The sequence below is a fragment of the Convolutriloba macropyga genome, chromosome 6 (assembly GCF_964194025.1).
Source record: "Convolutriloba macropyga chromosome 6, txConMacr16.3, whole genome shotgun sequence".
NCBI classification, from domain to species: Eukaryota; Metazoa; Xenacoelomorpha; order Acoela; family Convolutidae; genus Convolutriloba; species Convolutriloba macropyga.
Genome location: NC_134473.1, coordinates 19091547 through 19117355, shown reverse-complemented (window position 1 = coordinate 19117355; position 25809 = coordinate 19091547). Strand labels below are relative to the sequence as shown.

General features: G+C 35.7%; 1 protein-coding gene across 1 annotated transcript in view; it reads right to left on the bottom strand.

Moving 5' to 3' along the window:
- Positions 1-6782: 6782 nt before the first annotated feature.
- The window catches only part of LOC142340837 (2-oxoglutarate and iron-dependent oxygenase domain-containing protein 2-like), a 32156-nt gene continuing 13129 nt past the window's right edge, over positions 6783-25809 (bottom strand). The window contains exons 5-7 of the mRNA XM_075391578.1: positions 19602-19767; positions 7626-7735; positions 6783-7166 (exon numbers count right to left, since the gene is read on the bottom strand). Coding sequence (XP_075247693.1) covers positions 6939-7166; positions 7626-7735; positions 19602-19767 — 504 coding nt within the window. The 3' untranslated portion in view covers positions 6783-6938. The remainder of the gene's footprint in view (positions 7167-7625; positions 7736-19601; positions 19768-25809) is intronic.

The window sequence follows — 25809 nt, the reverse complement described above, 5'->3', positions numbered from 1 at the left end:
CAACAAATCACACAATATTTCTTTTGAAATATCGAGCATACTTGAAGTTGAAAGTAATCCCTTTTTCAAAAAATCTAAAAACTGCTGTCTCTCCGTCAGAGAGTGTCAAATTGAGCCCGTGGCTGGAAATTACTCGAGGGACCCTAGATTAGCTAGTTTTGGTGTTATTGCAAAGAATATTGCGGCCGGCTTACACATTCCCAATCTCTTTGGATTTATTGCCACTATGCATATGAACGAAATAATTGAAAGCGAGAACAATTTTTCACTTTTTGATACCGACAAAGAGGATAAAAAATCTCTCAATGCACGGTCCCGCAACGTTTATTATTTTTTAGTGTCAGCCAAATTGTTCTTACGACACCGAATTGAAGTAGATTTGAAGTTGATTGTCAGATCGGGAGAAGTAACTGTCCCCAATAGCGATGGCTCTATTGGACCGGACCGAATCCATTGCCAGAGTCCTCATGTTCAATACCACAGAAGACATCCAAGTTATTGCACAGAAACCAATAGACGACCAACTAAAAGGGTAAAAAGACTGCCAGCTCGGCATGGAGGTGGTAATTGCGTTGAAATGAACAATTCAGTGAGGCCTCTGCCACAGGACACTAGCCATATTAAGAATAAGAGTTATGAAGCACTCCTGTTGTAAAAGGGTCTGAAGAACAATTAGAGAGAAAATGTTTAAAGCTAGATTAAGTTGGACATTTCAGGCGTCTGCGTCAATCGTTTAACATTACTGACAAATCTGAGATAAATAAAACGAAAGAAAAAAAGAAAGAACGAGGCTCCTGCTGATGCTGAGACAGGAAGCGAAGAAACGGGCATTTCCGTACTTCATCAGAAGAATGGAAGGAAAGCTGAGCCTCAAACTCAATGAGGCGCAATTGTTCCCAATGCACCAGCTTTGGACAGTGAGCTATTGAATAGCGCGGGAGAAATTTCAATTCCTTCAAAAAACCCCCATCGCTCGAAAAGTCACTGACAATAGTAAGCGAATATATATATATAATTGCAGTAGGTTTTAAAGTTTATCTTTCTGATCAAATTAGACAAAATATGTACTTCGTAAACAACTAATAGGGCTTCATGAATAATCAAGCGTTGAAGATTTCAAATCTGGCAAACACCTAGCGCGTGCTCCATTGCCTACCGCATCCTGTTTCCGATCATCTAACGGGACCCTTCTAGTTGACAAAACAGGCAAAGACTGAGTGCTGATGTCAAAGGTAGACAGTCAAGCAAACCATTATACATTGGAGACAGTGGTGCATCAGTCAATTGTCAGTTCAGAAACTCGACAGCGACCATCTTATCCAGCGAGGACAAGCACCAATAGGTAGCAGCTGCAATGCATAATCCAATTTTTCGATAACTAAGAACAAGGCACGAGCGAACAATCATTGCAAAGAGCAATAGGAGTAGCAAAAACTTTCAACTATTCTAGTGCGTAACAAAACTTACAAGAGTAGAAAATGGAGCAACAGTGAATACAATATTTTGGGAAAACAGATTTTCACCTAACTGATTCAATCCCAGTGGGGGTAACAGAACAAAGGAAAGATCTTAGAAGCGCTCATTAAAGGAATCATATGGGAGATAAAGCGATTATCATATTAAGCGAATCAAGTAGAACAAACGGATCTGACAGTTATAAAGATGACATTAATTAGAGCTATGCATTAAGAAATCTTATTAACAAGATGCTTAAATAAAGATTTTTGCCAAAAATGACTTTGAAAAAATTTTGAGCGCAAAACAAAAAGGCACCAACTTACCGACCCTATATTGACTAATTTTTGCTGCAAAACTTTGAAATTTAAACATGTTGAAAAATTTTTAGCATTCATTTTAATTAAATTTTTTAATGCCGTAAACTTGAATGAGCTTCATCTGCAAATCAAGAAATTCAGAAATTTAAAAAAACCAACTAATCAGAAGCCCATCCAAAAATGAGAGAAAAGAATAACGTCAATGGCACACAGTTCAGCACATGGTTATACATTGGAGATTGGGGGATCATCACCTAGCAGCTACAATTTGAATGATCGTAACAGAACGAAGGAAAGATATTAGAAATACTCTCAAACGACTCATATAAGAAAAATACGTGACTATCGAAATACGCAGATCAAGTAGAACTAACGGATCTGATAGTTAAGAAAAAACTAACATGAACTAGAGCTATGCATTACAAAACTTTATTGACACAATATATTCATATGAAAATAAAATTTTGCTGCAAAACTTTGAAAATTCAGCTGGTTGAAAAAATATTAGACCAAAAATTAGAAAAAAACTACAAAAACTGCATTGAAACAACTGCATATTTAGAAAAAGTTAGCACGCCAAAAAATTGCTCTTCAGAAAAACTATAGACCAAAACACTAATCTCTACAATCCTGTTTTTATAACAAAATGTCACTCTTTTTCACGCTGGGCATTGACTGCTTTATCTCATTTTACAATAAATCGAACCAAAAAAGGGACCTCTAATTAAAATCGGAAAATTGAATAAAAATTACTTTCATTAAAATTGTTTTTCAGAAAATTATTTTTCGTAACACAACGTAATAAGTTGAAAAATTCAGAAAAATCTAACGTCAAAAAATCGACGTTAGAGAACATCATGAATGGTTACCAGGAAAGACAGGCTAAAAAACAGGAAAAAAATGGCATGAAGAAATACACATACGGTATAATAGAACTATTTCGAAAGCAAGATTGCAAACCTAGCAAGACCTCCTGCCGAAAACAAATTGGAACATTAACCATCAGAGAAACTCAGTAACAGCAAAATTAAGCGATACAGAAATGCAGATTTTCGAGTTTTCTGATCGAATTCGACAAGATATGTACTTCCTAAACCTTTAATAGGGCTTCATGAATAATCAAGCGTTGAAGATTTCAAATCTGGCAACACCAAGCTCGTGCTCCATTACCTAGAGCACCCTTTTTTCTCCCATCTTCTAGCCGGACCCTTCTAGTTGACAGAACAGGCCAGGACTGAGTGCCATTGTCAATGGCGGACACTTCAGCACATGGTGATACATTTGAGATTGCGGGATCATCACCTAGCAGCTACAATTTCAGTGGTGGTAACCGAACGCAGGAAAGATCTTAGAAATACTCTTTAAAGACTCATATAAGAAACATACGTGAATATCAAAATATGCAGATCAGGTAGAACTAACGAATGTGATAGTAAAGAAAAAACTAATATGAACTAGAGCTATTCATTACAAAAATTTTATTGACACGGTATATTTACATGACAACGAATTTTTGTGAAAACGTTGATTCCAAAAAATTCTATGCGTGCTAAACAAAAAGGCACCAACTTATCGACCCAATTTTGACTGATATTTGCTGTAAAACTTTGAAAATTAAGCTGGTTGAAAAATTTTTAGCAATCATTTCAATTAAACTTTTTAATGCCGTAAACTTAAATGAGCTTCATCTGAAATCAAGAAATTCTGGAAATTAAGAAAACCAACTAATCAGAAGCCCAACCAAAAATGAGAGAAATGAACAGGTTACCATAATACCCCACCGTAGGAAAAAGAACATATGCAGTAAAAATTAGATCAAAAAATATGAAAACTACAAAAACTGCATTAAAACAACTGCATTTTTAGAAAAAGTTAGCGCGCCTAAAAGTTGCTCTTCAGAAAAACTATTGACCAAAACATTAATCTCTACAATCCTAATTTTATAACAAAATGTCACTCTTTTTCACACTGGGCATTGACTTGTTTTATTTCGTTTTATAACTCGAACCAAAAAATAGGAAACTCTAATTAAAATAGGAAATTTGAATAAAAATACTTTCATTAAAATTGTTTGTCGGGAAAGTATTTTTCGTAACACGAAGTAACAAGTTGAAGAACTCAGCAAAAGTCATCATCAAAACTAACGTTAGAGAAAATCATGAACTGTTACCAGGAATGACAAAAGAAATTCTAAAAACCGAAATAAAACAATGTGAAAAAATACACGCAGAGTATAAAAGAAATATTTTTGAAGCAAGATTGCAAACCTAGCGAGATATCCTGCCGAGAACAAGCTGGAACATGAACCAGCAGAAACCAGCAGGGTAATAGCAATAGTAGGCGATACAGAATTGCAGTACAATTTTAAGTTTCTCTTTCTGATCAAAATAGACAAGATATTTACTTGGTAAACCTATAATGGGGCTTCATGAATAATCAAGCGCTGAAAATTTTAAAGCTGGCAAACAGCAAGCGCGTGCTCCATTACTTAGAGCACCTTTTTCTCCCATCTTCTCGCGGGACCCTTCTAGTTGACAAATTAGGCCAGGACTGGGTGCCAATGTCAGTGGCAGACAGCTCAGCACATGGTTTTACATTGGAGAGAGTGCGGGATCATCACCTAGCAGCTACAATTTCAGTGATGGTAGCCGAACGAAGCAAAGATTTTAGAAATACTCTTTAAAGGACTCATATAAGAAATATAAGTGATTATCAAATTATGCAGATCAAGTAGAACTAACGGATCTAATAGTTAAGAAAACTAACATGAACTAGAGCTATGCATTACAAAATAATTTTATTGGCACGATATATTGACAAAATAGATTTTTGTGAAGACGTTGATTCCGAAAAAGTTCTATGCGTGCGAAACTTACTTTTATAACATTTCTTACTTTTAAATCCATAACTCTTTTAATAGGAATTTCAGTTCTGCCCTGTCCGTGATTATGCTACCAAGCTGCGTCGATATTTCGCTTGAAGTCTCCTACATTTATTTAAGTAGGTTAGCAAATTAGAAAAAAGCAGTAAAATAGACGAAACCAGGCAAAAAGGACCAATTTTTCTGTGCAACCATATTTTAAACCTACTAGGCAGATTGCCGGAAAATAGCCACCGTTGATTCACATAACCAAGACTGGGATCGAAAGAAAAAACTAATGAAAAAAAATTTTTGTACTGACATAATTTTAAAGAGCGAATTATTTTGATGTAATTTTGGAGCTGAACATACTCCTGTTTCGTAGTAAGACAATACATGGACTGGTAACAAAACCAACAAGCATTAGAGATTGTAACTGAACAAAGTTTGAGTAGCGGGCATCTAAAATTGGCCTTTATGGGTTTATCCCGTTTCTATTTCTAATTTCGTCTTTTCATATTGATTCTGTTTATTTTAAATTGCTTTGCTCAGCAACTGCTAACTAAAACACTTTAAACAGAAATAGAGAAAAAAGAAACCAGCCTAGAAAAGATTTCACGAAAAGTTGAACAAGCTGTGAACTAAGAAAAAGCGAAAAAAAATCGACGAAGTAAAACAAAAACATAGCGGGACAAATCCTACGCACAATTCAAAAAATTTTCAATGACTAAGAAAAAAACTAAACATAGAACGGACTATGAGTGAATTGGAACAACTAATACCATAAAAATCAGATCAAAAAATAAAAAAAAAGAAAATCAATGTCAAAAAGCCGCATGTGAACAAAAAACCACTAGCGAGAAATGGAAACTTGGTTCAAACAAAAAACTATGCCTAGAAAAAACTAGGAATGCATTGGGAAAATCCGATCCAAATAATCGAAAAAACGGTAAAAATCAAAGTGAAATTGCCGCATGTGAACAAAAGACCACTAACGAGAAAGCGATTTTTTTCAAACACCATTTTCTCACTATGCTTCAAAATTCGAGCAAAATTTCAAGCCGCAAAACCACTCGCTTTTTCGCTCCACTTCCTGTTTCGGCGTGACCAAAATCACTACTCCAATTTGACTTCAAAAATCATGAAAATGTGTGAACAGATCTTAGAAAAAAACATAGCAGGACAAGTCCTAACGTACAATTCAAAGAATTTTCATTGCGTTAAAAAAAAACTAGACCTAGAATAGCCGGCTGAGAATCTGAGGCAGCTATTAATAATAAAATTAAGACAACCAACTAATCAGAAGCCCACCAAAAATGAAAGAAATGAACAGGTCACCACAGCAACCTATCGTAAGAGAACAACATATACGTAGTAAATATTAGACCAATAAATTAGAAAAACTACAAAACCTGCCTTGAAACAACTGCATGTTCACAAATGCTTCGCACGCCTAAAAATGTTTGAAGCGAAATTTTTGACTCTTTAGAAAATTCATTTACCAAAACACTAAACTCTACAATCATTTTTTTTAAAACTAAAGCCACTCTTTTTCACGAGCTGCATTGACTGTTGTATCTCATTTTACCACAACTCGAATAGATCACCAGCAGTCCTCTGCGAGTCGTAAAAAGACAGCGCTCCTACACAACTCATTATCTTTAAACTGTAAACCCATGTGACCAATAACAGCATTGCTATCGTTTCGAGGCCATACACTGTAAACTAAAGCGACTACCGTCAGAGGAATTGCTCTCAAACGACAAGCGAGGGGTCGGCTTTGGATGTAGCTAGCTAAAGTTTAAAGAGGACAGTCACTCTGGTTACGAACCGGTTTATCAAATCCTTCAAACTATGAAGTTCTGCTTCCTCAGTTTTAGCAGTTTACACTTTTCCTAAGGGCGAAAATAAAAACAACTCAAGCAAACGGGAAAACATCTTAGATGAAATTGTCAAAGTAGTCAAGCAAAAATTTTGCATAGAAAAGACACAGGGTTACATTAATTGCTTGAGATCATTTAAACAAATTAACTAGTCGAGCCGGCATTTTGTAACCTTTGTGAAAATATTCATAGTTCATCATCACTAACGTAATTATAATAAACTTCGATTTTGTCCAATCTGTACGTCTTTCGTTAACTACTTAATTAAAAGATACAAAATAATTTGTTATCATATTGGTGAAGAAATTTTGAATGACACCATTCTGAAGGAAAGGAAGGTTCTATTTGTACAGCTCAGTTTATACTTATACTACAATATAGTCATTTAAGAATAGACTCTGAAAAGAGGCATTGGTTATCTCAGGGTCTGAAGCCATCATCAACACACTTGGTCTCAACAATCTCAGGTGTGTCCCAGCACATTGGACAGACTTTGTTACGGACTGAGCTGCTTCTGAGCCAGAGGACCAAGTTAGTCCTGACTCCTCTCTCAATTGGGGTGACGTAGTGTCTCAACTGGCCCAAATGCAGAATGGCTGTGCCCACTTCGTGGCTCAGATGGATGCGCTCTCTGTCTGGTTCTTCACTCTAAACATCATACAATTCAAAATAAGCTGCAGACAGTCGTGGAGTATGAGTTTAAATGAGCCGTTCAGTTGCAACAGAATTTTTTTTACATTAAAGTTGAAAGTAAATTAAAGATAATTTATTTTGTAAATTAAAGTAGACAGTTATTATTTCGATTTGAAAATATCAAAATGTGAGATTAATGTACAGTAGCAAATTATAATGCACAAGACATCTCATCTCTCCCGCAAAATTAAGTTCCGATGTTTCAAACCATTTCTTGGCCTAAACTGAAACATCACTTTCGATATCGATTCAGGGCTGCATACAAGTTTTTTTGACATTAGCCATCTCCCTCTATCACAGTTCTACGTTCTATCGAAAGCAGGTTGATATAGGCAATAACAATGTTTTACAAAAAAAATAAAAGTTTAACAATTACAATGTTTTTAAAATATATTGAGTGGAAAGATAGCTTACGTTTGCCATGCCCATGAAGACGAGATTGGAACCAATGCAGTCATCTGCTTGCATGCACACATTCAATGTCACCTCCGCATTGTCATAGTGCTTACCCAACTGTTTGTCACCTAGAAAGATAAGAATTAATTTCTCTAGAATAGATTTAAATTATTTATATCATTAAGAACAAAAAAGGTGAAACAAGTTGTTTTGGATAGAACACCTGGAGGGAGACGACGAGGCCAACAAGCCAACATAAGGTCCACCGCAATGACCGTTACCAAACTCGAGTGGGATGCGAAAAACACTGGACTATAAGAAACTATTTTTTCGTAGTTGGGCTTAAAGTTTCAGTTACCAAAAATCCTGTAACACGTTATTTTTGTTTCAATGCAGTGACAGCAGCTGGTTTATTGTACACTCGAAAACTCAGCTTTACTTCCTGAGACGTCCAAAAATTTATGCTATCATGGACCAAAAAGGGCCATATCTCGAAAACTGAAAACGCTACGGTGCTGATATTTAGTATGGAAAATCCCAAATCACAACAAATAGGGCTCCCGCCCCAGTTGCCGATTCGGTGGAGGACATGAGCCCTAATGAACTAATTTATTTGAACACCAGATTGACTAAATCAATATTTCCAATGAAAAAATTCTTTCTAACAAGGTGTGATATCAGTGACATCCAACGGCAAGACTCCCGCTCTCTCTAAAGCATTAAAAAGAATTGTAGACCTATGTAAAATTGGATACTTTTGGAATTTTTGCTTGCATAGAGGAACCTTTAAAAGCCAGAATTTGTAGTTAAGGGACAGACTGCTCAAGCGTGATACAAAATTCTCTGACCTAGTAGTCGTTCAAACAAAGCTCAAAGACAGAAAAAAAAAACAACAACTAAAAGTACAAAAGGTGGTGGATTACACAAGAATGACGTATTTGTAAAATGTTAAACATTATTATTATTCACGAAGCACCAACTATACGCAACTCCGAGTCACGAAAAACAAAACAATAACAGTTGAACATGGCCAGACAAAATCCGTAAAATAGATTTGCATTTACCAAAAATTACCAATTTATTCACATCACAATTTTATGGAGCATTTCAGAATATATAGCTAATTACGGAACAAACCTTTATTGAAGTTGAGTGCAAAAAACACATCTGAAAAACACATCTGCTTGAAGAACGCAACCAGCCCTCCTCAAGTTAATAAACCAAAAATATACTCCGAACAAGATGCTAAACAGTGATTTCTTTTTTAACCTACAATATAAATCAACCCCATCCAACATTAATATTAATAACTAAAACATTACTTGAATATCTTGAGATTTACAGTGTCGGCAGACAAAACTATCATACAGAAAAAAAGATAAAATAAACTAAAAAAAATTTGCAACGCAGTCAACAATTTTTTTTCAAAAACTTGCCATCAACAACTAAGACCGGAGAAATCAAATACTACAAGAAGAGAATACAAGAAAAGCTGTCAAATAGTAATTGTCTCAAACTATAGCTACTGTGATCTAAGTATATGTTAGCACATGAATCTTAGCGGCCCGAGGGACTTAGTGCCCAGACACGAGGTCGCTTGCGCCCGAGTGCTGGGCACAAGGCCCGAGGGGGGGGGGGCTAAGATCATGTGCTAACTTATTTAGAGAACCAAAGGGTGCGAAGAAGGCTAAACTTTAATTAAAATTGAAATTTAGAGTACAGTTTTGCAAATTATTAAACAAGAAGTTTTCGTCAATTTCCGTTTCCGCCAAATGTTTCAAGGCGAGTCAAGTGCTTTCGTTTCAGGTTTTGATGGGAAATGTCAAACGTATTAGGTGGTTTGGCCTCACCGCCAAAAAATTATGTTTCCTTACTGTGAGCTGCCCGCTAAATTAGGGCCGCAAAACTTAGCATTCCACTTTTGCACGTGCTAATTGTTAATTGCACGTGCCTCCAAGTTTTAGCGACCAAAAAACTCGTACCCTGGGTTCTCTAAAGTAACAAAAAAGGTACTGATATACAGCATGTCAAACATAGCCGACAGATTGCCGGAAATTAGCCGCTGTTGAAGCGTTCGCTGCATATCGGGATTGAAACAGAAAAAAAAAAGAAGAGAAATTTACAACTGATAAAATTTGGCCAAAATCAATAACAGATCGAAATGTTTAAGCAGGATACAGTACGCTCAGCAAATACCACCAATGCCCTTGAAATTTTAAATCATAGCCCATTGGAACAAATTCGGAGAGTTAATATAATAGGAATAATTAGAAACCAAAGACAGCTTTGAATTAAGGCAAACAGAAAATCACTTGATAGCGCAAAGTATGTCAAATTCTCACCAAAACGCTGCATGAACAGAAAACATTCTTAAAACAAACTCCAATAAAAACAAAACCCACTAACGTCGCAAGAACTGCTCTCGAACTGCTAGCGGGAGCTCTAAACAATTGCAGCCTGCTTTAGTCGGGGGGGGGAGGGAGGGCTGTCGACTGAATTGGACTAAGAAATGCACTGGGGGCTTTAAATAACCTCATTAGATCCTATAAACAACTATTGAGATTTAAATTTAAAAAAATGGCACAAGTTTTGGCGCACTTATCATTTGACTTTTATTGCCGCGTATTCAGTTAAGCTGCTTTAAATTGTAAATGAGAGAGAAGTTTAGATCACGCAAGGCGCCTCAAATACAAGGGCGCAAAAATCACGCGAACAGTAAAAAACGGTCAAGCAAAAATTTTACATAAAAAAAGACACGTTTACAAACATACCAGTCAGATTGCCGGAAAATAGCCGCCAAAGTACGAACCATTTTTATGTCATCTTGGAGCTGAACATACTCCTGTTTCATAGTGAAAACACACAAGGGCTACTACCAATACCAATAAGCATTAGCGAGGGTAACTAAGAACAAAGTTCGAGTAACGGGCATCTAAAATCGGGCTAAATGAGTTTATCCCGTTACTATTTCTGATTTCGTTTTTTGATACTGACTCTTTATTTTGAATTGCATTGCTGAGCAACTGCTGTCCAAAATCACTTTTAGCAGAATGAGAGAAGAGTGAAACTAGCCTAGAGAAGTTCAAAAGATTTCACGCATAATGTAGAACAAGCTGTGAACTAAGGTAAAGCAAAAAATTTTTATTCGACGAAGTAAAAAAAACAGGAGCGCTATAAAAGCCAGCTGACAAACTGAGGCGGCTATTAATAATTGCTTCTCTTCGAGAGCAATTAATTTTTGATAAACATGACCAACTAACGTCAGAAGAATGGCTCTCGAACGACTACCTGGAGCTCGAATCTATTGCAGCCTGCTTCAGTTGGGGGAGTAACTAAAAACACTGAGGGGCTTCAAATGACGTCATCCGAGGTTATTATATACCCATATAACCACTAATAAAATTTAAAGTAAGAAAACTTCAATTCTTCGCTCTTTTCATTTGGTTTTTATTAGTGAACTGCCGACACTTGAGTAGTTCAGTTGCTGACAGTTGTAAATGAGAGCAAAATTTAAAGCACGCAAAAAGAAAAAGTCAAGGGCGTAAAAGTTACTCAAAGAAATAAAACGTTCAAGCAAAAATTTTGCGTAAAAAAGACCAACATTCACAATAATTGCTTCAAATTTGTTTTGAGATGATTAAAAAAGCTGCTCCACCAGTACAGCATCAAAAATTCAATCGAATCCTTTGCAAAATAGAACATACCCGGCAGATTGCCGGAAAATAGCCGCTGTTGATTCCAATAGGCATGATTGGGATTGAAATAGAAGATACTGAAAAAAAAACAGATTTTTGTACAACAGTTTTTAAGTCGGGTTTATTTGATTGAATTTCGTAGTTGAACATACTCCTGTTTCTTAGAGAGAGGATACAGGGGCAACTATCAACACCGATAAGCATTAAACATGGTAACTAAGACTTATAGGAACGACGTTCAATTAGCCGGCATCTAAAATTGGGCTTTATGGGTTTATCCCGTTTCTATTTCTGACTTAAATTTTTTATACTGACTCTGCTCATTTTAAATTGCTTCGCTGAGCAACTGATTTTCAAAATCACTTAGCAGAATGAGAGGAGAGAAACTAGCCTAGAGAAGTCAAAAAGATTTCACGCAAAATGTTGAAAAAGCGGCAAAATGAGGTTAAGCGAAAAATTTTTTTGTTCGACGAAGTAAAAAAACATAGCAGGACAAGTCCTGAAATACAATTCAAAGAATTGAATGAAAAACTTAGAAGTACTTTACCTGACCAGCAGATCAATTGAACAATGCCAGCCAAAGCACAAACAATCAAACAAACTAAACAAAAATATAATCATTGCTAAAACTTTAACGCTTTTACCCCCAAGGCAAAATTTGATCCCTTTAAATATACCTATTTCCAAAATATGTTCAACACCAATTTTATTTCTGAAACTGCTAAAGTATTATATCTGCAAGACCTGAAAAAATTCATTGGCCCTTGAAAATTCATTAACCCGAAAATGACAAAAAAAATTTTTTAAAAAAATGAAATCAATTGCAACTTTTAATGAAATCTTGCTGAAAACTGTAATATTAATATTTTAAGAATCAATTCTGTGTCTCTAGAGGCTATCCAGTAATCCAATTCCATGACTTGAAAAATTTATTGGTTCAAAGATCGATAGGCAATAACTTTTATAATAAAATTCAAAGTTCAAAAAAAAATTCGTTCTTTTAAAAAACTGAAGAACATTCAATTGCCCCTAGCAACTACTTAATAACATACAATCAAATATTTATGAGGTTATCTTAAAGCAATGCTACTGAATAAAGACAAACATTTTGAAAAATTTAAAAAAAATTGCAATTTTTATCAGAAAATTTTTAAAATTCGAAAGGATAAATAGTTGAAAACAAATCCATTGAAACTAACAACAATGCAGTAACTTTGTTCAGACCGTGGAAAAAGTTTTCCTGGCACTTGAGAGTGGACAAATATCAAAAATGGATAAACTTTAGGAAACCGTAAAAAAATGGCAGATTTTATCAAAAAATGCCAAATTCGAAAACATTAAAATGTTGAAAACCAATCCATTGTTACTAGAAACATACAATACCCTATTATCAAACCATAAAGGAGATTCCCTGGCCCCTGAAGCTGGAAAAAATCAAAAAATGGCAAAAATTGTCAAAAAAATTGAAAAAACTGCAAAAATTAGTATTATTTTGCGTGTTTGTTTATAGTACAAAAACTTATAGCTCATAATCTGGTCATAACGAGTAATTTTTTCTCGCAGAAGGCCTTCATCAACTTCTGAAAACTTCAACCTAAGACTAATCAAACATAAAACTAAAAAAACCCACAAAAACATGAAAAATTGCACCATTTTGAGCCCAAGTACTCCTAAAAGTGACCTTTTAACCTTAAATTGAAGCCATCCCAGCAGCTACACCACTCTAAGCACTTGAAAGACTACTAGCGTCCACTTTAGGCTTCTAATGAAACTTGATGCCCGCTGGGCTTTACCGGTTTATCCCGTTTTCAAAGATCAGAGGCATTGAAAAATGTGTGACTATTTCAAAAAAAAAAACAGCGCACCAATACAATTCAAATTCTTTGAATTGTAAAAAAAATAGGAGCGCTATAATAGCCGGCTGAGAAGATGAGGGAGGCTATTAAAAACCAATAACATATAAGTACGCTCAGATTACAGCTATAAACATAACCGACTAACGTCGAAGGAATTGCCCACAAACGACCAGCGAGCAGTTGACCTCGGTAGTACCTAGCTGGGGCTCAAAATTGTTGTATTTAGCTGGAAATTAATTATCAGTTGTCTCTACTGTACGCCGTAGCAGTGCAAGACATTGACTAATAGCACTAATTGACTAATTTTTCACATTCTCGGGTGAAGTAAGACCAATATTCGTCAGCGTCTACAGCAAGCTAACTTCTTGACAAGGAGACGAGAGCACTCTAGCTTGTAAAAAATTGCAACTGACATACGTCAGAAGACTTGCTCTCGAACGACTGGTGGGAGACAAATCTATTGCTGCCTGCTTCATTGGGGGGGGGGGGTATTTAATCAAATGAAGTCATTAGATGTTATTTTATACCTGTATAAACACTAACAGTTTACACCATTTAGGCTCAATTTTCATTTGATTTTTCATTTGACATTTATTAAGGTGGAGTGCAAGAAATAAACCTTAAAAAACATAGAAATTGCTTGACGAACGAAGACAACAATCCCCAAGTTAGCAAACGAACGAAGACAACAACCCCAAGTTAGCAAACGAACGAAGACAACAATCCCCAAGTTAGCAAACGAACGAAGACAACAATCCCCAAGTTAGCAAACGAACGAAGACAACAATCCCCAAGTTAGCAAACGAACGAAGACAACAATCCCCAAGTTAGCAAACGAACGAAGACAACAATCCCCAAGTTAGCAAACGAACGAAGACAACAATCCCCAAGTTAGCAAACAATCCACAAGTTAGCAAACAATCCACAAGTTAGCAAACGAAACAGTCTCCGAAAAAGATGCTGAACAGTCAAGAAACACAAACAACCGACTATCGTCGGAAGAATTGATTACTCTCGAACCGCAAGTGCGAGCTCTAATCTATTCAAAGTAAAAAATACCAATTTCGGCGCACTTCTCATTTGACTTTTAGTAGTGAAATGCCGCCACTTAAGTTAAGCTGTTGACACTTGTAAAAGAGAGCGAAATTTAAATCACGCAAAACGAAAAAGTCAGGGGCGTAAAATTCACTCGAAAAGTTAAGACGGACAAGAAAAAAATTTGCGTAAAAAACAACAACAACATGTGTGCAATATTTGCTTCAAACTTCGTTCGAGAGGAATTAAAAAGGCTCCAGCAATACACAATCCTCTTCGATTAAAATGACAGCATCCGAAAACGAGTCAGCACCCGAAAACGAGTCTAATTCTTCGATTTATACAAAAACACGATCACTCCAATACAAATTAAGCTCTGATTACGCTCAGATTATAGCTATTAACATAACCAACTAACGTTGGGCGAATTGCTCTCAAAGGACAGGCTTCGGTAGTACCCAATTGTGGCCGATATGCAAGCATTGGGAGGGGGTCAACTGATTGGGGGTAGGGCTGAACGAGGAGGTAAGGGGGTTCAAACCACCATGCGGAGGAGGATAGACTGGGGGCGTGAGTGGGGGGGGGGGGGGGGGGGTGGGTGATCGAGTGAGGGTGGGGTTGGCGTCATGTGATGGAGGATAGGGATGTGAGAGAACTAGGCGATAGGGGGATCCAATACGCCGGTTTGGAGGAGAGTGGAAGGGGGGTTTGAGATGGGGTGAGGGGAGAGGGGGGTCGAGGGGCGGGGTTGACTGAGGGGGTCAAACTTTTAAGATTAAGAGCCACCCTTCACGCCATAAAATTGTCTCATCAAAACAGTTTTGATGAATTGCATTCTTAGAGTATAGTACAGCTTCGAGCTCTAAGAGAACTAAATGCTCTCCGAGCGCTACCTTTTTATCCCGTTTTCGAGGACAAAAAGTCAAATGGGCCAGACGAAAAATCGGTCTAGCATAAAAATTGCATAAAAAAGAGCACACGACTAATAAAATTGCTACAACTTCGTTTGAGAGCAATTAACAAATGCTAATGCTATTAACATAACTGACAACCGTCGTATAAATCTAGCAACATTTGTAGCCGTCTTCAACATGTAACAACAATGATGGCCTTAAATTAATGCCATTAGATCTCATTTTTAAGATTTAAAGGAAAAATGCAACCATTTTCAGCACTTAATTCTACTATCTGTAATAAACGGCGGCCTATTGAGTTTAGCTGCTTATAGTTTTGGATGATAGCAATTTCGATTACAAAACATTTAACATTTCTTTGTTACCTATTTGTTTGTCTCCTATTTTAAAAATCCCCTTTGATTATCTTTTAAAATTGAATGCTTTTTCTCTCGAAAAAAAAATTGAGCTTCCAATAAAATATTCCAAGAAGCATGCCTTAAGACTTCTATGGATTTTTGGTCAAGGTTTGCTCACTTGATTACTCATTTTTTAACCATTTTGACAGCTTGCTTTCTGCGATACAATGTAAAAGTGACCGCAAAATTGACAAAGTTCAAAATCTGGTGTGCTATAAAACGCGAAACCTCGAATCAAAGTGGGGACTTCTTGCTTGATCAACTTTCATAATTAGGATCACGCCTACCTTTAGTAATAACTTTTAAAAGCAAAATGGAGGTCTAAAATAGACTCCTTTCAAGTTTTATACAGGTTTCGGTTTTAAACCACCGCCAATTGATTTCAGCAGTTTAATATCGTGAAAGAGATCAAAAAAGAGTAGCAGAAGACAAGACAACGGTAAAAAAAAAGATTACTCGAAAAGTCAACTCTAACAAGGGAGAATGTTGAATGAAAAACACACGACAGCTAAGATTGTTGCGTACGCGCCCAACTACTATCTAAAAACATACACGGCAGATTGCAGGCAAATAGCCGCCGTTGATTCCCATTACCAGGACTGTGATTGAAGAAAGGGAAAGACCAAAAAAGAATTTTGTACAAAAACAATATTAAAGTGCGAACTATTTTGATTTCATTTTAGCGCTTAACATACTCCTGTTTCATAGTGAAAACACACAAGGGCTACTACCAATGCCAATAAGCATTAGCGAGGGTAACTAAGAACGAAGTACGAGTAACGGGCATCTAAAATCGGGCTAAATGGGTTTCTCCCGTTACTATTTCTGATTTCGTTTTCTGATACTGACTCTTCAATTTGAATTGCCTTGCTGCGCAACTGCTGTCTAAAAACCCTTTTAGCAGAATGAGAAACGAGTAAAACTAGCCTAGAAAAGTCGAAAAGATTTCAAGCAAAATGTTGAACAAGCCGTGAACTAAGGTACAGCAAAAACATTTTAGTACGATGAGGTAAAAAAAACATAGCCGGCAGATTGCCAGAACAGCTGCGAAAGAATAGACTTGCTCGCCGTATAAAAGGGATAAAATCAGATACATATCTAAATTGAAAAAAAAAATCGACGCCACTCAAAAAGCTAGTTAAAAAACAATCATCGATAAATTATCAAAGCTTGTTAACATTGATTCTGCAGAAGCCTTTTATTAGGACCTTTACTGCACAATTAAGTTACTTCGACCTTAAACCAAATCAAACTAAACCTGAGTTTCGAAGATCAAAAGTCATTTTATTGAGTCAGGTAAGTTACTTGTGATCAAAATCTAATCACGCAAATGATCTTAGACCTTTCCTATAGAGAGAGAGAGAGAGAATGAAATGACGTCACGCGCACACACGCCGTTATTGAGAGGAAAAATTCACTCAGAAAATTTGACCTTTTCTGTTTTGCTTTGAAAAGGAAAACGAAAAAAGAGCGTCAGACGACGAAGCAAAAAACATAGTAAGAAAAGTCCTGATGTACAATTCGAAGAATTTTCACTGACTAAACAGAAAACTAGAACGGACTATGATTGAAATGGGAGAACCATTTCTTCAAAAATCAGAATAAAAAATACAAAAAAACAGAAAATCTGACAAAATGCCGCATGTGAACAAAAACCACTAGAAAAGAAGATCCGGTTCAACAAAAAACGAGGCCTTGAATGAACTACGAATGCATTGGAAAAACCATTTAGAAAAGAATCCAATCAAGAAAAATCTTAAAGTTTAAAATCAAAGTGAAATTGCCGCGTGTGAACTTAAACCACTAGCGAGATAGCAAATTTTTGTTCAAACACCATTTTCTCACTCTACTTTGAAATTAGAGTGAAAAAATTTCACCCTACAAAACCACTCACTTTTTTGGTCCACTTTCTGTTTCGACAAGACCAAATTCACTACCGCTATTCGATTTCAAAAATCGAAAAATTTGTAAACAGATCTTGAAAAAACAGACAGCGGCCCAAGACAAATCAAATTCTTTGAATTGTAAAAATATAGCCGGCAGATTGCCGCAGTAGCTGCGAAAGAATAGACGTGCGTGCCATATAATAGAAATAGAAACAGATAGATAATTTAGTATAAAAAAGGTATCAAAGCCGTTCAAAAAGCTATGTAAAAACTTCAGCTATAAATTAATAAAGCTTGTTAAGATTCATTGCGCAGAAGCCCTTTCATTAGGGACCTTTATTACACGTGTGAGTTCGTTTGACCTTAATTTAATTCAAATTCAACTTTAAGTTTTAAAGTGCAAAAGTCATTTTATTTAGTGAAATAGTCATGTATTATTGAAATCTAGTCCGGCAAATGTTTTGCTAGAGAGAGTGTAAGAGATGAAGTCACGCGCGCAAAAGCCGTTAGTGAGAGGAAGAAGTCATTCAGACAGTTTGACTTTCAGATGTGCTGTGTGAACAAATGTTAAAAGAAAAAGAGCGTAAGACGACGAAACAAAAAACACAGCAGGACAAGTCCTGACGTACAATTCAAAGAATTTTCATTGAACAAACAAAAACACTAGAACCAGCACGGACTATGAGCGAATTGGGAAAATCAATTTTAAAAAAAGTCACAAAAAATCACATTAAAACCAATGTCAAAATGCCGCATGTGAACTAAAAACCACTAGAGAGAAATGGAAATTTAGTTCAAAAAAATAGGCCCAGAATGAACTATGAATGGCTTGGAGAAACTATTTAGAAAACAAAATCCGATCAAAAAGATTGAAAAAAACAGTAAAAATCAAAGTGAAAATGCCGCATTTGAACAAAAAAACCATTAGCGAGAAAGCCAATTTTTGTTCAAAAACCGTTTTCTCACTCTATTTCAAAATAAGAGCAAAAAAATCACGCCGCAAAACCACTGTTTTTTTGCTCAACTGTTTTGGCGTGACCAAAATCACTACTCCAATTTGACTTCAAAAATCATAAAAATGTGTGAACGGATCTTAAAAAAACATAGCAGGACAAGTACTGACGTACAATTCAAAGAATGTCCATTGACTAAACAAAAGACTAGACCTAAAACGGAATATGAGTGAATTGGGGAAACCATTTCTAAAAAATCAGATAAAAAATATTAAAAAATAACAGAAAATCATGGTCAAAATGCCGCATGTGAACATAAAAAAACCACCAGCGAGAAAAGGAAATTTGGTTCAAACAAAAAACTAGGCCTAGAATGAACTGTGAATGGAGTGGGAAAAACAATTAGAAAAGATCCAATCCAAAAATTGAAAAGAGTAAAAATCAAAGTTAAATAGCCGCATGTGAACAAAAACGACTAACGAGAAATGAAAACTTGGTACAAACAAAAAACTAGGCCTAGAATGAACTATGAATGGATTGGGAAAACCATATAGAAAAAAATGCGATCCAAAAAATAGAAAAAGCAATAAAAACCAAAAGGAAGTTTCCGCATGCAAACAAAAAACCACAACCGAGAAAGCGAATTTTTGTTCATACACCCTATTCTCACTCTATTTTAAAATTAGAGCGAAAAAAATTCACGTCGCAAAAACACTCGCGTTTTTGATCCACGTCCTGTTTTGGCGTGACCAGAATCACTACTCCAATTTGACTCCAAAAATGTGTGAACAGATCTTAAAAAAAGACAGCGCCCCAATACAATTCAAATTCTTTGAATTGTAAAAAACCAAGGACACCTCAATATAGCTCCGCTCAACTTAAAGCTTTGCAGCTACAAACAAGAGCGCCGCAATACAGCTCCGCTCAGATTACAGCTTCGCAGCTATAAAAAAAATAGTAGCGCTATAATAGCCAGCTGAGAGGGCTATATTAAATAGAAGCATGAAAACGTCCCTCGAAAAATCAGATGGTCAAGAAAATGGTCAAGCACAAAAAATGGTCAAGCAAAAACAATCGCATAGAAAGAAAACACCAACCCGATCCCGAGAAATTGATTAACAAAACTGTTTGAGATCAGCGAATAAGGTTTGTAAATGATAAATTACAGATGGTTTACGACCATTCAACGAGTTTTTAAAATCACTTTTCTTTGTGCTTAGGAGTCTCTAAATCTGGGGGTTCTATAAGACAACATACCGGTTCCGTCATGGACAGTTCCGTCGTAGCTGTACTTGACAGTAAAGCCTCTGTGAGACTCGCACTCTCCAATGACGTCACCAAACACAACATCCACAATAGGTTGCAGGTACTCTTGCCTCAATACTGTCAGCATCCCATCCAAGCCCAACTCCTTCATTAGCACCTGTACAGAACAAAATTCCCCGTCCTCTTGGACTACTTCACACGTATTCTCGGTATGTTTCTTTTTGTTCGCGCCTGAGTGGATACACTGTTACGCGATAAGATATTGATAATGGATAAGAGGTTGAACTAGCAATTAAAATTAAAAATTATTAGGTCAGTTGTACAAATTTTTAGGACATTGCAGTCTTCCTCGGCCTATGACGTCCCAGAGGGTGTTAAAATGATGTTAGTATAGCTCATTTTTAGCCGCTAGTAAGATTTAAAGGAAAAATAAAACCAATCCAGTTCGGCGCGCTTTTAACTTCAAAATTAAAGTTCAGGTGTTTTAAATTTAGAATGAGAGCTCCTTATATCAAGCAGAACTATTTTTAAAAAACAGCGTGAAAAGTTAGCTCCAAAAGTTACATGGTCCCACAAAAAACACCAACCAAACCCACAAAACAGCTAAACATTTTAAGGAGCAATTAAAAAGGGTGTAAATTATTAGTAGTTACACTTCGACGGGAAAAAAGTGCTCTCTTTTCTCGCAGGCCTACTTATAACCCTTTGTGTTTTTAACATCATTTTTCATGTGTTACGCACTGCTTTTAGAAGGTTACTATAGGTAGAAACTTGTTGTTTGAAAACTATTATGGCAACCAAATTGTAGCTATTAAGTTGTTTCGAAGTCCGTTTTAAAGCGGATAGTATTGCAATTAACAAACAGTTGGCGTAATTGAAGCTGTTTTCGGATGCCCGCAATCCACTTTATAGCTACCCTTTTATTAAGTGACAATTGCATAAAAAACTTGAGCAAAGATGTTACTTTGCTTGGCAAAAAAATCAAACGAAAGAAAGTTCCAAGTTTTAAGAGAGTTTTTTCAACTGTTCTCCGCACCTTTGGACATCTGTTCTGCTGCAGGTCTGTAACTCGGGCTGAATTGGTCATTCGTAAAAATTTACTGAGCACTCAAGCAGGTCCATATCCGGCTTGCATGTTTCTTGGTGTCTTTTGAGTACATATACAGATGATTATTGACACACGCTTTACCCGTATAACTACTTCAGTAAATTCAGTCTTATTAATAGTATTCACCAAATTCAAGTTTATTACAATACAAGTTTATTCGCAAATTTTATTAAAATACAAGTTGATCTTTAAGAAACTTAAAGTGTAAATCTTAAAGTTCAACCAATTCAGGTACATGTTACAAGATCCTACAAATACAATAATTATCTGTCATTTGGTTTTTTTAAGAAAACAAACAGAAAAAGGGTTAGGATCCTAGATGCAAATCAAAAGCTAAATATCACCTCGAAACCTATTAATTACGAACAAAATATTAAGATCATAAAGGATTATTAGCGCTTTAATTAATGACATATCACGTGAAAATAATAAAAGGAGCAAAATAGGCAATGTTACACAAAGGCCTCTAGCGGTGTAAGAAATATGGTAACGAAGAAGGCGCACAAGAGGTCCACAGACTCCTTACGTCTTTACCAGCTAAAAGTTGGGCCATCAAAAGTTTCAGCTTGCTGATTCGGAACAATTTTTATCAGCATCTAAAAAACGAAAACATAGCCGGCAGATTGCCGGAATAGCTGCGAAAGAATAGACCTGTGTGCCATATAATAGAGATAGAAACAGATACAGATCTAAATTGAAAAAAAATCGACGCCGCTCAAAAAACTAGGCTAAAAAGATTCAGCGATAAATCAATAAAGCTTGTTAAAATTCATTCCACAGAAGCCTCTTATTAGGGACCTTTACTGTACATATGAGTTCCTTTGACCTTAAACAAATTCAAATTAAACCTAAGTTTTAAAGTGCAAAAGTCATTTTATTGAGTGAGGTAAGTCACGTATGATCAAAATCTAATCACGCAAATAACCTAAAAACTTTCGCTAAAGCGAGTGAGAAATGACGTCACGCGCGCAAATGCCGTCAGTGAGAAGAAGTAATTCAGAAAATTTGACTTTTTCAGCTTTGCTGTGTAAACAAATGTAAAACGAAAAAAGAGCGTCAGACGACGAAACAAAAAAACATAGCAGGACAAGTCCTGACGTACAATTCAAAGAATTTTCATTGACTTTACAAACAACTAAACCTAGAACCGACAAAGAGTGAATTGGGAAAACCATTTCTAAAAAAATCAGATGAAAAAAACAAAAAAAAAACAGAAAATCAATGTCAAAAAGCTGCTAGGGAGAACAAAAAACCACTAGTGAGATATGTAAATTTGATTCTCACAAAAAACTAGGTCCAGAATGAGCTGTGAATAAATTGGGAAAACTATTTAGAAAAAAAATCCTATCCAAAAGATTGAAAAAACAGTAAAAATCAAAGTGAAATTGCCGCATAAGAACAAAAAACCACTAGCGAGAAAGCGAATTTTTGTTCAAACACCGTTTTCTCACTCCACTTTAAATTTAGAGCGAAAAAATTTCACGCCCCAAAACCACTCGCTTTTTCGCTCCACTTCCTGTTTCGGCGTGACCAAAATCACTACTCCAATTTGACTTCAAAAATCATGAAAATGTGTGAACAGATCTTTAAAAAAAAGTAGCACCCCAATACAATTCAAATTCTTTGAATTGTAAAAAAAAACCAGGAGCACGGCAATATAGCTACGCTCAGCTTACAGCTTCGCAGCTATAAAAAATCACATGAGATACATATATTTAAATTTATTTAACTAAAATTATCTGCTACTTCAAGAGGCTCTATTTGTTTTGTTTGACTTTACAGCACAGTGCATATACAAACTTAGTGTTTCTGTTTAGTGCGCTTTGTAAACCAAAAAAACGGTAGCACGAAACATTGCTTCAAAAGATCAACACGACTGATATAATTGTAACTGCACCACAATTTCAGAGCAACTGAAAAAACATGCAATTCATTATTTTATGCTGCTCTTTTATTGTCTTTGCTCATTTTATGTTGGTCTGACACTTATCTTGATGAGGCCAATGAGGCAAATTTTCTGGAGACTCATGAAAAGTCAAAGAAGACTTCAGATATGATAAAAAAAAGAACTTGAAGAAGATCCAATCCAATATGAAATTAATCGAGCTTTAATTGAGAAAGAAACATTTAACGATAAACGTCGGACAAAGGAAGGTCCCAAACCTCCAACTGGTAAAAGCTTATCAAACAATCGCTTTTGTTTTAGAGACAGGCAATAGAAACAGACTTTTGTTATAGAAATAGACATAATATCTGAATAAGAGCAATTTAGGTCACGCAAAAATCAAGACGTCAAGCCAGAGAAGTCACCTAAGAAGTAAAATCAAAAGAAGGTTCTAGAAAAAAAAACGATCAAGCTCAAATTTTGCATAAAAAAGACGCCTTAGCTTAGAATAATTGCTCGTTCGAGAACAATTTAAAAACATAGGCCGCAGACTGCCAGCATAGCTGCGAAGTAGACTTGCGTGTAGTAAAATACAGATCGAAACATACAAAAAGAAGTTGGGAACGAATTTTTGTGGCCACCTCAAAAACATTAATTCAAAGAGGGTGCAATATTGAGAGCAATTTGGTTTCAAAAATTTTTGACAAAAGAAAGACTCGAACCCCTCTACCTGGCGTGAGCTTCAGAAGCAATAACCACTCGACCACAACGCCCTTATCACAGTTTATCTTACAATCAATTTTGTTTTAGCAACAGACAATTTCAGAAAGCAAGCAATTTAGGTCAGGCAGAAGGTAAGAAATGAAGCGTGAAAAAGTCAAATGAAAGCATGTTCTAGAACAATTGTTAAACGAAAGAGCGTCAGAAAACAAAAAAAAACAAGAGCACAGCAACATAGCTACGCTCAGCTTACGCGTTGCTGCTATAATTAACACTCAATCGTATGTTTTACATTTTTGCAACAAACAAAACTCTGCTGACAAAAATTTGGGGCAGACATCAATTTTAAAAAAAAAACCAATTAAAAAATGTTGTTAAAAACGCTAACACTAATGTTATTTAACATTTCGTGCTTCGCTATCAAAAATTTGCTTTTCCCCCTATCTCTCTACGTTTTTGCGCTAATTCATTCTTAAGACAAAAATTCAGTTTTAAAAACGATCGAGTGTTCCAGCTGTTTATTAGTTCAACGGGACAAAACAGTTTTCCAGTCCTCTGGTTTTGTATGTAAAAATTTCGTCAGAATTTTTATGCACACCATTATTTAAAATTTGATTGATGCGCAGTTGTTTTTTTGTATATGTAGTTTTGCATGGTAAGATTTTGTTGCTCAAAAGCAAATCTCGGTTAGAATGTATCATTTCTTATGAAGTAAACTTTTATTCTCTAATTTGATTGTCCGTTAGATCTTTGTTCCCGTAAAGCAGAAAGCAAAACAGCAGTATAATTAATATGAGGGTCCAGAGATTTCAAGAATATTATTCGTGTTCTTAGAGGGAGTGAGTGTTTAGCTCGGAAAAGAGATCGAGTACTGAAGTTATAGTTATTCCACTTGGGTGTTAAAAATCAAAATATTCTGAACAATGATTACTTCAGTGACAATTTGGATATATGTCATTATAATTGTTTCCTTTGTGAAGTGTTGTACCTCTATGTTATCAACGTTAAGCCTCAAGAAGAATTTTTCAAAAATTATTTGCCAGTTTTGATATTTTCATTCAGAGCATTTGACGAATATCGAATAGTACCATAACAAGAGCCAACAGATTGCCGGCAAAAGAGAAAAAAAAAACGAAGAAAAAACTGACACCGAAGTTTTTCTCAAACTGTTGAAAACTGTTCTACTTTCGTCTGCAATTCCATTAGATTCGATAACTATGGTGATTTCAGCCTATAAATTGGAGGACAAAAAGCTTTATTTGAGAACAATAATCTTCATGCTGAGAGCTGTTAGCAGTGTACTCCAAAGAACTTTGTTAACCCAAAGCACTAGGTCTTTAAACATTAAACCTTAGAGCCTGGGCTTTATTGGTATATCCCATTTCTTTTGATTTCACTTTTTGATCTTCAACGTTTTTGGGAAAATTTGCTGAAAGAACTTCAAATTCTGTTCAGTTGAAACAGTGAGTTAAGTCAGAAGTCAAACGGGAAAGTGGTGACTTAAACAAAACAGAAAAAAAGTTAAAAAGGAAATCGGCTTTTCGGTGATGGCTGATATGTTATCTTTTGATTAAAAATCTCTATAAGCTTTTGCTGCCTCTATTAGCTGCTCTTGAAAAGCCTTCATTTAAAGTGACACACACACTCAATTGACCTTATCTTTTTGAATTATAGTAAATAAAAATCAATTTCAAAGTGAGGAAGTCATTTTTGAGAGTGAGGTAAGTCAAGTGTGACTAGAAATTTAATCACGCAAATGAACAAAAAAACTTGCTCCACTAAGAGCGCAAAATGACGTCCCGCACTCAATTCAGTTGAAATTGCATGAACGAATGAACAAAAAGCAGATTTGAAGTGGTTGTTACGTCATATGGTTGATGTGAAATCTTGACGACAAAGTGTAAATCTTGACGACAAAACAAAAAACATAGCGGGAAGAATTCCGGAAACAGCTCGAAGCATCAAAACTTCACAAAAAAAACAGTAATTTCAGCTGCAGCCATTACCTTTTAACCTAAACCATTAACTCCTTAACTCCCCAGGTCTGATCTATAAACAGGTGAAATTTAAACCACTGTCACCAAGAGAAAAATGTAGCAGAATTTTTTTATTATTGGAGACGATTGGTAACGTGTAAAAAGTCCGAAATAATTAGGAAGGTCAAAATACTGATAGGCTGGAAAACCTGACAGAGCTATCAATTGCTCTCAAATAATTCATGATTATAATCTCAAAACGATCGCGAAAGCAAACGGCAGATAATCTTAGAAACTAAGTTAAATTTTTCAAAAAAGAATGCTCAAATTTAACAATAAAAAACCGCTATAAATAGAATTCTAATCACTGCAATTAAAACAAAAACACCACATACTTTTTTTCTTGATGTATATATTCTAGACAACATGATTTCATATTATATCAAAAATTAAAATAATCAGTGAAAAAACATAAGCAAAAGAATAATAATCACAGTCAAAGAATCGTTT